Source organism: Equus quagga, chromosome 21 (assembly GCF_021613505.1).
Source record: "Equus quagga isolate Etosha38 chromosome 21, UCLA_HA_Equagga_1.0, whole genome shotgun sequence".
In the NCBI taxonomy this organism is placed as follows: domain Eukaryota; kingdom Metazoa; phylum Chordata; class Mammalia; order Perissodactyla; family Equidae; genus Equus; species Equus quagga.
Window position 1 is genome coordinate 40,347,953 of NC_060287.1, and position 14,842 is coordinate 40,362,794.

Sequence of the window (14,842 nt, forward strand, 5' to 3'; positions counted from 1 at the left end):
CCTTGACCTAGACTCAGAAACAACAACCATTATACACTGGGGTACACAGACGTTAAAATTATTATTATAACTGAAAATCACATGTTCAAGAAGCAAGAGGAAAGACTGAGCACATGGAAGATACAAAAAAAGACCCTGCTCAAATTTCTAGAGATGAAAACAACAATGTCTGACATGAAGAATCTACTGGATGAGATTAACCACAGATTGGGCATTGCAGAATAACAGTAAACTTAAGGACAGAAATAGAGCCTATCAAAATGAAACACGGAGACAAAAGGCAGAAAAAAATGAGCAGAGCATCAGCAAGCTGTGGCACAACTTCGAGCAGTCAAGAGATGTGTGTTTGGAGGCCTGAAAGTGGGGGAGTAGCAGGGACAGGAAATAAATTTGAAAAAGCAATGACTGCAATTGTCCAAATTTTATGAAAGCTCTATGGCCACAGATCCAAGAAGCTCAGTGAAGCCCCAAGCACAAAAAACATGCATGTAGCTACAAGGCACATCATAGTTAAACTGCTCAAAACTACTGATTAAGAGAAAAATCTTTAAGAATGCTAGGGAAGAAGACATATTGCAGATAGAGGAACAAAGATGAGAATGCAGCAGACTTGTCTTTGGAGACAGTGCTCATGAGGGAGGAGGAGCAGCATCTCCCCAGAACTGAAAGAAAACACTGTCAGCCTGGAACTCTATGCCAGGCGGAATAGCCTTAAAGACTGAAGGTGAAATAAAGACTGATGCACAAAAGCTGAGAGAATTCATCACCAGCAGACCTGCTCTACAAAAATATCATGGGAATTTATTCAGGTAGAAGAAAAGTGATGCAGGTGGAAATCTGAATCTACACAAAGGAATGAAGAGCTACATGAGTAAGTATGAAAGACATTTTTTATTATTATCTAAATCCCTTTAAAAACAACTAACTTTAAATTAAAAATAATAATGTACCTAGGGTTTATATCATAGGTAGAACTAAAACGTATACAGTGGTAGTGCAGAGGCTGAGAGGAGGACAGGAGGCACACTGCTGTTGGTCCTCACGCTCGATGAGAAGAGGCTTGAGATGACTCCACAACGTGCTGGAGTGAGTTACAGGTGTGCACCTAAACCCTGACGCCACCACCCCAACACCAGAGTCATGACCAATAAGTGAACAAAGGAGATAAAGTGGAGTCATACTATCTATGCAGTTAACCCAAAAGATGGCAGAGAAAAAACAATAGTAATGGGGGAACACAGAACAGATGCTAAAGATAGGAAAAAAACAGTAGATGATAGACAAACTCAGCTCTGTCAACAATCACTGTAAATGGTCTGAACACCCCAATTAAAAGGCAGAGATTGTCAAGTAAATAAAAAAGCAAGTTCCAACTGTATGCTGCCTTTAAGAAACTGACTTTAAATATAGGGACACAAATAAGTTAAAAATAAAAGGTGGAAGAAGATAAACCATGCTAACACTAATCAAAAGAAAGCTGGGGTAGCTATATGAATAACAGACAAAGTAAATTTCACAGCAGAATATTACCAGAGGTAAAGAATGATCTTTCATAATGATAAAGGGGTTGGTTCATCAACAGCACGTAACAGTGCTAAATGTTATGATGCTAATAATGGAGCTTAAAGATACACGAAGCAAAAAATGATAGAACTGTAGGTAAAACAGACAGATCCACAATTATAGTCAGAGATTTCAACATCCCTCTCTCAATATTTGATAGAATAAACAGACAGAAAAGTGTAAGACTATAGGAGACTTGAAAGTATTACTAACCAACTTGCTCTAATTGATATTTGTAGAACATTCCACCCAAAAGCACAAGAATGCACATTTACCAAGATTCTCATCCATAAACAAGTCCTAATAAATTTAAAATATCTAAAGTATACCAAATACGTTCTCTAATCATAATAATAGAATGAAATTAGAGATCAACAAAAGAAAGATATCTAGAAAATCTCCAAATATTTGAAAGCTCAGTAACACACTTCAAAATATCTCATGAATTAAGAAATCAAAAGGGAAATTTCAAAGTATTTTGAAATGAGTGGAAAAAAAGCATAAATATCAAAATTTGTGGGATGCAGCTAAAACCATGTGTAGAGAGAAATTTATAGACTTAAATATCTGTATTGGGTAAGAAGTAAGGTTTTAAATCCGCGCCATCAGCTTCTGCCTTAAGAAACTAGAAAAAGATGAAAAAATTAAACCCTGCATCCAGGTGCTGGAATTTGCTAATGAATGGGATAGGGGCAGAGAAGGGAGTCATTGTGCTCTGAGATTTGGGCTTGAGCAGTTGTATGGCAGAAGTGCTGAGACAGACAGACCGATGACTGGGAAGACTGGGGTGGATTGCATATGTTGAATGTAAGAAATCGAGGTGGCTGTGGGAGTCTGGTGCAGGGCATATTCTGACTGAGGCACATCTGTGGATGGTGTCAGCACAAAGTAGCATTGAAACCACACACTGGATGGGCTTCACCTGGTGAATGCAGATGGGTGAGAAGGGGAGGGCCCCTCCCGGGCTCTAGGGAGATGTGCCTGTTTCTCCTGTCCTTCCCATTAAGTGAATTAAAATATGTTAACTCCCCAGCACTAAAGAGAATAGAAGAAGGGGTCCTTGCTGGCAAGAGAGATCTGCCAGTCTCTGGAACACCAAGTGTGGGGGAAGAGTGAGTCACAGAAAGGTTTTCTCTGATGAATTGGCCATCTGACCTGGTTTGGGGTGACTATGACAGGAGTCCGGCTGCTGCTTCCTGCTGAATACCACGAGTGCGCCTGTGCATTCCCTCATAGCCCACAAAGCTGCCCCCAGTGGACACTGCTGCAGGGCAGCCCCTGAGACAAGAGCAAGGCCTGGCACTCAGGTGTTACGTCTGACAAGCAGGTGTCCCAGGGCCTGGCAGGGACAGCCAGAGGATGGCCTCGTGCCTGCTGCAGGCCCATGATCCTGGGGGAGATGCCTGTCTGCTGTTGGCACAGGGTGGATTCTTCAGGGTCAAGGCTACTAACTCACAGGTGACCTTGACGGGGACTGCTCCTTGTTCTCACCCGTCTACCAAGGGCACTGTGATGCTCGCTCTTGGCTGCATGATGAAGGAAGAAAGGCACTGGCCTGTGCAGCAGCTCACTGGTCTGTATGACTGATGGCAGTCGACAGCCTGGAGCCTGAAGCACCCCTGGCACTCGCTGACCCACTTTCTCCACTGTGGACTGGAAACATTTACATAACAGATGGCCGCAGGGCCCTGCTGTCTCCCTGACACAGGAGATGTTCCTAATTAAAAAGGAGGCGCAGCGCCCCAGCCTGGCTACCACAAGATCCCATTCATTGGTGCTGATAACTTGGCCTTAGCATATACTCGAATCTTTAAAAAGGGCTTTGTGGGGTTTGATGTGGGTGTCAGTGTAGGAAGGAGCATTTGAGCTAGATTGACTCCTCTTCTTTCTGGGCTCTTTCTTCCTGAGTGCCCTACTTAGAAGCAAAGTTCTGATATGTTCACGCACATGGCACTGTCCAGCAGAACTCTCTGTGGTGGTAGAAATGCAGCCACCAGCCACATGAGACTGTTTATTCAACACTTAAAATGTGGCCAGTGAATGTTTTATTTTAAATATAAATGGCCACAAGTGGTTAGTGACTACTGCATTGGACAATGAAGTCAGAGAACATTAATATTTAAGGATGATTTTTAAAAATTTTCTTTGCTATGAATTATACCCTCACATTAAATCTTTGTTATTCAAAAGTATCGTTTTATCACAAATAATTAGAACTAATAGTTTGGATTCATTAAAGTACCTGTAAATACGTTTTTAAAAATGCGTGTGTGGAACAACACGTTGTTTCCTATTGCGGAAGTGTACCAGGAGCCGTCTTTTTTGTACGCGCCCATCAGCCTCCAGTGGTTGCCCTTCACAGGCGTCTCCTCGCACACATCACAGAGGTACTTGGAATGTGTTTTGTTTCTATACTTTATTTTTGTGTTTTCCTTTTAGCATATTTTTCAGCAGAAATATTTTGATGAGGAAAAAAAAAATTTTTGGCCCAAAGATACCTATAAGGTTAAAGGAAAATCTTGCTTTTTTAAGCTATGGTCTCTCCTGTGTGTAGACAGAGCCTTTCATCTTTAAAGCTTAAATCAAAGGGCCAGTGTCCAGACACCTCGTTGCGGGGTGGTGCATATATATGCAGGCTTCACAGGACTTGTGTTCCTGAAGGGTTTAGGCAGCCAGCAGGCAGTGCAATATTTTCATTAGTGAAGGACTAAGTCAGGGGTTGTGTATGAGGAAATTATTAGAACAATTTCTGAGGAAGGAAGGGGCAGAAGTCGAACAGGATTTGGAAGTGAGGAAGGGGAAAGAGTTGGGAGAATCTACTATTAAGGACCGTGACTCTTAGTCACGAGCCGGCGTTTGGTTCCGCTCATGGCCCCAGCAGCTCTGCCCACTCAGGTGTACACCTGGGCAGGTGCCTGTGCTCCTGGAGGCCTGTGGTGCTCTCAGTCCTGCAGGGTTGGCCCGGGGCCCTTCCTGGCCCTCTCTTGGGACCCCTGGGCCCCAGACCCATACCAGGTTATCCGGAATCTTCCCCAGCCAGGACTTCCCTTTCTGTCCACCAGGTGGCACCATGCTGTCAGAACCCTGTGGCTACCACTCCGCGGCTCTCCAAGGCTGACAGGTCCCCTGCTCCCATGGGGGCTGCTCATGCCTGTGTCCCATCCTGCCCTTGTTTCCCCCTCCTCTCTGTCGCCCCACAGGACTCCCACACACCCAGGCAGATGGCTCTCCAGCCCCCACTGGTGCACCGCACTGACACGAGTGTGAGTCGGCCTGCTTGTACTCCCAGAAAGACCACCCAAACACTCCACTTCCTTATGACCCCTGTTACCCTCAGTTACACCTCCCAGGCCTGGGTCAGGGTCTGGTGCCCCCCTGGCCATGCCCCTACTACCTGGGATCTGTACACGCCTGTGGTTCCCTTGGATCTCCTGGTCTGTTCTGAGAGTTCCCTCCTGACCCTACTCCCCAGCCTCACCTGGCATTCACATTTAATCCTCGCTGGTGCCTGTCTTATGCGACCACTCCATACACTGGCTGGTGGTGACCTACCTGTCCCTCAAGATTCAACCTTTGCAAAGGAGGACCTGGATGCTCCCTGAGAAGGGGCTGCAGCCCCAGGGGGACCATGTGTAGACCTTGGCAGGGGTTCTGTCTTCTGCCCATTCCAGGCCAAGTCACGTGTACCCGCGTCACCAGTGCTCACGGCAGCCTTGTGCTCTTCCCATGAGCACTTCAGGTTGACTGCCTATAATTACTCCTTGCCTGTAAATCATAAAACAGAGCCTTAACTCTTTCTGGTGGGCTAAGCACTGGGCCAAATGTCGCAGAAATTATACAGTAAACATACACCAGTGATGGGGTATGGAAAGCATTTTCTGAAACCTTTATAAAGAAGAATGTTCAGCTATTTGGCAGTTCACTTAATAGAAACTAAATCCACTTAATGAGGATTAGCAAGGAATCTTAAATCTAGATGAAAGGGGAACACCAATACCTGCAGTTTCCTGGCTTTTTAAGGGAGAAGGGAATCCCAGCCAGAGGGAGGATCGTGGCAGGAGTGTGATGGGAAATGGGCAAAACTAATGTAATAGTGGAGCAGACACTCATTGGACACAAACCAAAGACCCCAGAGCTTACCGGGGAACCCCTTCCCCTCTCCAGCTGCTGAGAGAGCTGTTCTTGTTTCCTGCATTGCAGAGGCAGAAACTGAGGCCAGAGGGCTTGATGACCTGGCCAGGGTCACTAGGTTAGTGAGCACTGGAGCCCCAAGGCCTGTCCCCCCACTCTGTGTTCCTCCTGCCCCAGCAGGTCACATAGGTCACACCCCTGGGAATCCCAGGCGCTTGTTCCTCTTGCTGACTGAGATGCCCGGGGAACCTGTTGCCTCCTGGAGCCTCCGCCTCACCAGCAGTTGCGGTGGAGGCAGCACGCTTCTGCTCCCCATCCTCCCCAGGCGAAAGTCACTGCAGAACAGGACATCCTCCACATGGGCGTTGGCTGTTGAGATTGTTCTCGGTTAGCAGCTGCTGTGCCTTCTCTTTCCAGGTGACACCATCTGGGCCCCATCTGTCCTTCCTCACGGCACCCTCAGCACCTTAAGCCACCACCTCCAGCCGCATTTTGGGAGAAAGATGGAGTCCAAGGTCTCAGAAGGTGGCCTGAACGTGACCCTGACAATTCGCCTGTTGATGCATGGAAAGGTACAGAAGTGCAAGGCTGCTGCCCTGTCACTCTCCTCGGAAGGAAGCACCAGAGCAGCTGGGAGGAGAGGGAGGGCATGCCCAGGCCGGGCCTTTGTTTTATATTATGCTGTTTAAAGTTGCAAGCAATCTCAAACTGATAAAGCAGCCGCATTACAGTCCAAATTAGGCTTCTCCCGGAACCGTTCCAGACTAAGTTGCCACTTGATGCCTATCAGCGAATACCTTAGTGTGTATTTTCTGCACACGAGGGCATTCTCCTCCATACCCTCAGTATACCCGTCAGAATCAGGATGACAACACTGATAAGTTCTGGCCACTTTTCCTTGGACCCTACACAAGCCCACCAGCCATCCCAATGCTGCCCTTCAATGACAGGATGCTCCCCAGTCCTCCTGCCTTTCCCTTTGGAAAGTTTCCAGTCAGTTCTTTCACAGCATGTCCCTCACTTTGGCTTTTTCTGATGTTTCCTCGTCGCTGGCAGGAATGTCACAGAAGTTTTCCTCTCTGGTGGCCCAGATCTCAGGGTGTCCCATTACTTATCACTTGGTTAGGGGGTACCTGCCAGGCTTCTCCACCTAGCGCTGCTCTGCTTCCACTGTTAAGAGAAAGGCATTGCTGGGGGGGGTACTTAGACACCATGTAGATGTCCCGTTTGTCATCCCCTCCTTCATGCTCGTCTTCATGGACTCAGGGTTTGCTATTCTGTTCATATTATTCACCATTACTTTGATGTTCATATTGTTCCTGACCTGGCCAATGGGAGCCCCTCCAAGCTAGCTCCTGTGTCCTTTTGATGTGATCTGTCCTTCTTATAGTACTCACTTTCTGGCACAAAATGCCACTCATGGTTCATCTTGTACTTTTCCCTGCGGTGGTCCTGGAACTAGCCACTCCTCCAAAGAACCCTGATTCCTCTGAGAGGAGGCTGGTGTTGGGAGCCCAGATCAGGGCACATGAGGTGCTCACCTCTCTTGGGCTATTACGGGTCCCAGCCAGAGCTGGGGAATATATGTATCAATGTGTTTATATATATACGTGTGTGTATGTGTATATAATCACGCATGTACATGTATACCCACATTCGCATAATATTTATTTCCGTGTTTATCTCTATATATTGGTTCCCGTGAGTTCACACTCTCAATTCCAGTCCAACAGCACAGGGTTTGTTCTAGCTCCTCTGTCTGTCCCATGTTTGTGCCATGAGAAACCCAACTCCCAGTATCTGCGTGCTCTCTGGTGGCAGAGGCTCTGGCCTAGTACCTGAGGTGCTGTTCATCCTAGATTTCCAGAAGATATGCCCTTATCCTTGGGGCAGGGGGTGGGGGCTCACACCCAGAGCATCCCTTTCTGTGATGGTGAGATGATGACCAGCCTTTCATTCTTCTAACTGGGCGGCATGTGGTCAGGGTTGTCGGAAGCTGAGGGCGTCTTGTGAGGTCAGTTCTACAGCCCCCACCTCCAGCAGCCGCCACAACAAGCACCAAACGCTGCCTGTGGGAGGTGAGGTGCCCTGACCCCAGAGGGGTCATTACCTCATGCCCAGCTGCTCTTTGCTGCCCCATTCCCTGCCGCACACGCCCTCTCCATGGCCTAGCAGAATTTAGGGGCTTCACCAGGAACACTGTAGCTGCTGAGGACTTTGTTGTAATTAGGAAAATGGGTTTGATTTTGAAAGATGTTGTCTGTGGCTGGAAGCAAGGAGCTCTGTCTCCATGAGATGCCTTGGCAGCACCGTGGGGGTCTGCCCCAGGCAGGGAGGCACTGTGATGAGCAGGCCTGGCCGGGATGTCCGAACCATCATGGGCTTCAGGCTTTAGAACCATGGCAGGATGTTCAAGTGTGTCTTTGAATGTTCTGCCTTTTTCAAAAAGTCAAACAGCGATAGCAGTGCTAAATTTTCTTAACATCACAAAATCAAGCGAGATTTTATTTGTCATCTGTTTCTTGCAGGGTTTTCTTGAGGCCTTAAGTGCATAGTCATGCCTCCCAACTTATTTATCTGGAAAGCAGCTGGCCATTCTCCATCTGCTTGTCTGTCAGTCAGAGGCAGGGCCTGGGCCTGGCCATGGTCAGATGGGCACAGAGGAGCCCTCCAACTCAGGGCCCCTGCACAAGTGGCCTGCCTGCACACTTCCTCCTGAGTGTCCAAATCTTCCTCATTCATAACGTGGATGAGTTATGCAGTGTCTGTCATATGTTTTTTTCTCTTTCTGCTCTATGACGTCATCTTTCTGTGATTTTTTTCCTACAGGAAGTTGGAAGCATCATCGGGAAGGTAATTACTGAGTGAACTCCCTGCCTCTATCGGGGTCTCTGTAAGGGGACGAGGACCACAGCACACCTGTGCTGGGCGGTATGTGTATGCAGTGAGGATTCCAGGGGAATCCTGCCATCTCCTTGCCTCCAAGCTGCACCACCTTGAGGCTGGTCCGAAAGCATCGTCTTCACCAGCTCCTTGGGAGCCCGGGAGGCATTCCCCCACAGCCCCTCCCTGGCAAGGCACCGGCTGGTCACCCCAGCTGCCCCACCCCCACTGCCCTAGTGGCTAGTCCCTCTTCCTGGGTTTGAAAGCCCAGGAAGAATTCTTTCACTTGCATTCTTCAGAGCCGCCTTCCGCCTCCAGCCAGTGAGTGGCAGTGAGTCTCTTTATATTTACTTTCTAAATAAAAGAAATGTTCCCATGGGGAAAAGTAAGCTCCAGTTTGAACTCTGTGCCTGTGGGAGAGAGGGCAGGGCTGAGGGCTGCTCTCCCTGTCTGGTCATGCTTTGACCATCTTTGGGTTCCCTGGTGTCCTGAATGGTCCCTGTACAGTAGGGGCACCGTCAGTGCTCAAAGTCCAGCTCTTTCTCACAAGTGCCTTGGGAGGCAGCTTTGGGGAGTTGCTGCCCGTGGGCCTTGTCCCTGCTTTGCCCGTGATGAAGGTAGGGGTTTGCTGTGAACCTGTGTGCAGACCTGTCCCCATACTGTGGAGCAGGTACCCTGGCAACGTGTGATGCCAAGTCAGGTCCCCGGGTCCAAGCCCACCCACCCTTATAGCCATGTGCCCCTGGGCCAGTGCCTTGGTGTCCTCCTCTCTGAGGCCCACTCACAAAGCTGTGGTGAGCACTGAAGCAGTCACAGCGTGTGTCCAGCTCTTGACAGCACCTGGGACGGAGTCTGGCCTTCTGAGGGGCTGCTGCTCATGTGCCCCTGGGGTACGCTGGGGTGCACGAGGCAGGCGGCTCCCAACACCACCTGCTGCCCTGCCAAATCCTCTATGTGCCTTTAGTGGAAACCCTGAGTGACCCCTTTCCCTTGTTGTCTAAATCTTTGTTCCAGAAAGGAGAAACTGTGAAAAAGATGCGTGAAGAGGTGAGTTGGCTTGCCCTCAACAGCATCCTGTTTCTGGGCGGGTGGGAGATGTGAGGCCAGGAGGGCCTTCAGTGGCTCTACGTCCAGACCTCTGTGTGTCCTCGGACCACCTGGGAACCTGCCGTGCACGCAGGGATGTCGGGGAGCACCGCCCACTGCAGTCACCTCACTGAAGGGGGGCACACAACAGGGGGAAGCCCTTCCCTCTGACACGTACACCCCAGCAGTTCAGGTGCCTCTATTTCCTGGGTGAGCAGCTGTGGTGTGTGGCACCTCTTTACTGATCACTTGGATCCTTTCTGCTGATTAAAATTTCACTTTAAAGGACAGTGCTGGAAAAGATTTTACTATTTGGTGCTGAAGTTTGCCCTTCAGGCACCAGCCAGATACACTGGCATCAGTTGTCAGTAGGCCTGGAGAACATGGCTCATTACCGGCCCCGCTGCTTTAATCTAGTTTCTGGGTTTGCTCAACTCCCTTACAGAGTGGTGCAAGGATCAACATCTCAGAGGGAAACTGCCCAGAAAGAATTGTGACCATCACGGGCCCAACGGATGCCATCTTCAAGGCCTTTGCCATGATCGCCTACAAGTTTGAGGAGGTGAGATGCACCCACTCAAGACCCCTGTGGGCAGACAGAGGGCAAGCCTGGTCCCAGCTGGTCCTCCTACCCCTCCCTCTCTCTCCCCTGCTTCTAGACCAGGGCACAGCTCTGCCCTCCCGGATGCCCTGACCGGCCACCAGGACCTGTTCTGGCTCCTCTTACCTCCTTTGCCTCCCAGGGACTCTACCTGCTCCAGTCCATCTGGTGACAGACCCACATCCCTCCTCCTCCTAAGGCCAACATTGCGCATGCCCATGTCACTCAGTTTCCTCAGCCCTACTGCCAGAGCAGAGCCCTCAGGAAGCCCTGGCAGGAGTGCCTGCCTTGGCCCCTCCACAGCAGCTCACCCGCTGCTTGTGTAGCTCAGCTTAGATGTGGATGGATAAAGAGGTGCAAATTCTCATGCTGGCACGTACAAATACATACACATTTATGTGTCTGTGGCACTTTTGTGTATTTCTGTTAGTGAGTCAAATCTTAAGGTTTTTATGTATTTCTGGTTTTTTTGAAATTGCCAAAGTTATTTAGAGATGCATTTACTGTTTTTATTCAGAGGACGATCAAGCTGGGGAGTAAATTTTTCTATCAAAATTCTGTCACCGTGTCTGTTCAAACCCCTCCATACCCCACCAGGCCTCAAGGACAAAGGTTAGACTCTGAGCCAGTGCCCTCTGGATCTGCACCCTGCCCTGTCCCAGGGCAGCACCGTGGCCACTTGGCCATGCATGTCTGTGCATGGTCGGTGTGTGCAGGGCCCCCTCTGCCCATGCAACTGCCATCTCCTTATCCTCCTGAGCCTGGCTTGGCCTTCAAGCCTCTGCGACCAGCCAAGCCTGTCCACTGTGTCCTTCCTTTGTGCACTCAGCCATTTACCGCTGTGCATGTGCCTCCATCAAGGAGCATGTGCATTTCCACACTTATCTTCCTCCCCCAATGACCGTGAGCCTCTCAGGGCAGGGACTTCACCATTGGTCCTGAAGCCTGTGCCCGCCACCACTTGGCCTCACAAAGGGGCTCTTCAAGCACATTCCAAATGCCTTTCCACAGAGCCTCACATTTGCACTCACTGATGTTTAAATAGCATCATGTGTTGGCCAACATGTGTACTTTTCTCCTTCCCCAGGACATCATTAACTCCATGAGCAACAGCCCTGCCACCAGCAAGCCCCCAGTGACACTGAGGTTGGTGGTCCCCGCTAGCCAGTGCGGGTCCCTGATTGGCAAAGGCGGCTCCAAGATCAAGGAGATCAGGGAGGTAACAGAACCTTCCCCAGACTGATGGGTGCCGAGCCACTGGGTGGATAAGGACCGTCCTCGTGGGAGGCATGGCCATCCTCAGCAGAGTGTCAGCCCCTGTCACTGCAGACCCTGCCAGCACAGAGCTTGTAAGAGAAGAACAATCCAAAAAGCAAAGAGTGGAACATGGGAAACCCTGCAGCATGTGTGGACCCCCTCACAGGCCTCACGCAGAGATGCCGGGCACTGCAAGAGGGAGGGACGTGTGCCTGACCTGGGACTGTTGGGGGCCTTGTGGACAGTGCAGGTTGTAGCATCCCACCACCCAGTCACGTGGCTCGAGGGCACAGAGGCCCTGCACAGTGGGGCTGTGGTCTCTGCCTCAGTGAGGGGCCTCCTCCAACTGTCAGACCCAGTTTCCTGGAAAAACATTGAGCCCTCCCAGCTTGGATGGAGTTTGCATGAGGTTCGGACTTCATGTCTACATGTTCATCTATTCCAAGGAAAGCCTGAATCTTTCTCTCCCCCAGAAGGAGGGTGGCTGCCCAGTCTTGATTCCTTCAAGGAAAGAGGGCCACAAAGTTTAGGCCCATCTAGAACCCATCTTTCTCTGTGACCTAAAACTCTACAAAGGAGATAGAATTCCGCATAATTGAAAAAAGTAACTATTTCAGCCTCTGTCTCTTGCAAATGCCCCTCTGCAGGTTAAAATGCCTCCTGTCCAACATCATTCGCCCTGCGCCAGGTTTGTGCTGGGCAGTGGTGTCCTGAGGCGGACAAGACCTGCCCACAGTGGCTCCCAAGGGAATGTGCAGAGGGCTGGGGTGCCCAGGCGGGCATGGAGGGGGTGACATTGGAGCAACATTGGGGTGGGTTTCCCAAGGTGCACTGTGCCCTCGATGCACACCCTCTCAAAAATGCAGAAAGTGCTACTCCAGTGCACATTGCTGCCCCTCCTTCCATCATGCCCCTTCCAACATCTAGTTTCTCCAGTCCACAGGTGCCCAGGTCCAGGTGGCTGGGGACATGCTGCCCAACTCCACAGAGCGAGCAGTGACCATCTCAGGGACCCCCGACGCCATCATCCAGTGTGTCAAGCAGATCTGTGTGGTCATGCTGGAGGTACAGTCTGTCTGTGCATCCAGGGGTCATCGCCAGCCTGCCCCTCTCTCCACGCTGGCTGTGGCTTCTTAGTGTCGGTGACAGCAAAGGCTTTGGCACCTCTGGGATGCTGAGGATTCACATGGTCAGAGCCATATTAGGGCTGGGTATCAGGAGTGTGATGCAGGTCCCTGACCCAGGCCCAAGGCAACCTGAGTGAAGCTGTGCTGGGTGTGTGGGTGCTGTGGGAAGGGCAGCTCCTGGTACCTGCCACCTCTGGTGGGTCCTTCATCTTCACTGGGGAGTCGGGGAGAGAACACGTGGGGAGACACGCATCCCTCCCCTCATTTCTGGCGTTGGATGGAGAGTTATAGTCCATGGAGTGAGAGGCATTCCACAAAGGGTCGGGTCTTAAAAATGGTGCAAGTCTGCACTGGAGATATCCATGGGGAGGTGGAAAGGCTCACACTTTGGTGGGAGGGACTCCTCAGCACTGGCCCAGCTAGGGAAGGTGAGGCAGGAGGCCCATGCCTGCCAGGCCTGCAGACATCAGAGCCCCACAGAGGTTCAAAGGACACAACTTAGGAAAAGCACACGCGTATGCCCAAATTATACAGACAAGAGAAGTAAACAAAAGGATTAAAAGCAAAGGAGAAACAAAGCCCAGCTGAGCAGGAAAAAGCCTTTCTTGAAATTTTGGGGGAAAATACCTGAGATTTAAATTTCAACCAATACCCAAAATGCAGCAAGATTCATCGAAGCTGTCAAGAGCTGCTGAAATGAAGTACTCCCGCCTCAAATGTTCCAGCAGCCTGCTGGTCGCCCCACAGCCTGGCCCCTCCTCTGCCCTGAGCTGCTGTCCCTGCGAGGGAAGCTCTGCTCCAGGCGACCACGGCAGCATCCCCACAGGAACTAAAGCCTCGGCAGGCAGTGTGGGTTCCTGCCTCTTTTGTACTTGGCTTGGTGTGAAAACCTATGTCCAGCTCTTTAGAAAGACATGTATAGTTTTTATTTTTCTGAAATATAATATTTTGTGAGGTCAAAAGTATTTTTCTAGATACTAAAGTTTTTCCCAACCACTGGTCCTGGTGACAACTGGTGCTGGCTCTTGTTCCCTTCAGTCTCCAGCCACTGGGACCCCAGAAGGGCCACATGGGCATATGGTGAGTGGGGCCCAGCCCTCGCTAGTGCTGGGGACACCCGAGGAGGTAAGAAGCTCATGCCTGTCTGTTAGGCAGTGAGGGCACCTCAGAATGATGGGCGATGGAACAGTTCCAAGGGGGTCACAGCCTCCTCCGCCCCTGCTTGAAGGTCAGAGCAAATGCATGGTCTCCTCAGGACTCTGCACACTGTGGTGTTGCCTGCACAACGTTCAAGGACAGACACGGCTCCCACGAATCAGGCTTGACCTGCATTGGCCATGGGGTGCTGGTGCCCCCAGGGCCGTGGTTGGGACGACCCTATCTCCTTCCCAAGGCCAGGGGACTTCTGTGAGCTGATGAACATTGAAGCACACGTGCAAATAGATGAACACTGGGCTGAGGTGACACCTCGTTCCTAGTGGCGTTATGAAGCTCCCAGAGTTGGGGCGTGGCTCTCTCACCAGGAGCAAGATTCATGGCACCTGGGAACAGTTGGGCCCATTTTCAGTGAAGAGTGACTGGAAAAATGAAGCAGAAGTTCAGAGGACATTCAGATGTGGCTGTGGGGTGGGTCTGACACCCTTGAAATACACCAGGAGGGCTGGCCTAGGTGCTGGTGAGTTGAGTGGAGAACACAGGTGTCACGGCCATGGTCTGCCTCATGACACCTGCTGCCCCCCAGGGGAATGTGGGGGGCTGTGCTCAGAAGGCCTCTCCTCCTGCAGAGGAAGTCGATGAGAATGGGAATTGGGAATCACAAGCAAGAGGCCCCAGCAGAGCTCACAGTGCCGGGATGGCAGGTGCTGCTGTCAGTGGGGTCAGAGGGCCCCATGGAGTGGGGGTGATGGGCTGGGGCTGAGAGTCACGAGGAGTGCGCTGCCCGGCGTTGGGGCAGGGGGGCAGCAGCTGGACTGAGTTCTCTGCTTGATGCAGTGAAAATGCTCTCTCATTTACTCTCCGTCTAGTCATGACTCTTCCACAATCAATGCCAAGTCTAGTCTGAGACCACAATGAACTCCAGTTTGCACAGAGACGTTTCTGGAGGCATTTGGTCATAACTGCAGAAATACTGAAGATGGGCCTTCCCTGGGAGCCTGGTGTCACCCAGACACCAGTCAGCTTGCCGACCCTCTCA

General features: G+C 50.6%; 1 protein-coding gene across 1 annotated transcript in view; it reads left to right on the forward strand.

The window, feature by feature from the left end:
* Window positions 1-734: 734 nt before the first annotated feature.
* The window catches only part of PCBP3 (poly(rC) binding protein 3), a 39,910-nt gene continuing 25,802 nt past the window's right edge, over window positions 735-14,842 (forward strand). Inside the window, exons 1-7 of the mRNA XM_046648261.1 lie at window positions 735-871; window positions 6,112-6,266; window positions 8,524-8,547; window positions 9,592-9,624; window positions 10,109-10,225; window positions 11,352-11,483; window positions 12,458-12,586. Of these exons, the coding sequence (XP_046504217.1) occupies window positions 856-871; window positions 6,112-6,266; window positions 8,524-8,547; window positions 9,592-9,624; window positions 10,109-10,225; window positions 11,352-11,483; window positions 12,458-12,586 (606 nt within the window). The 5' untranslated portion in view covers window positions 735-855. The remainder of the gene's footprint in view (window positions 872-6,111; window positions 6,267-8,523; window positions 8,548-9,591; window positions 9,625-10,108; window positions 10,226-11,351; window positions 11,484-12,457; window positions 12,587-14,842) is intronic.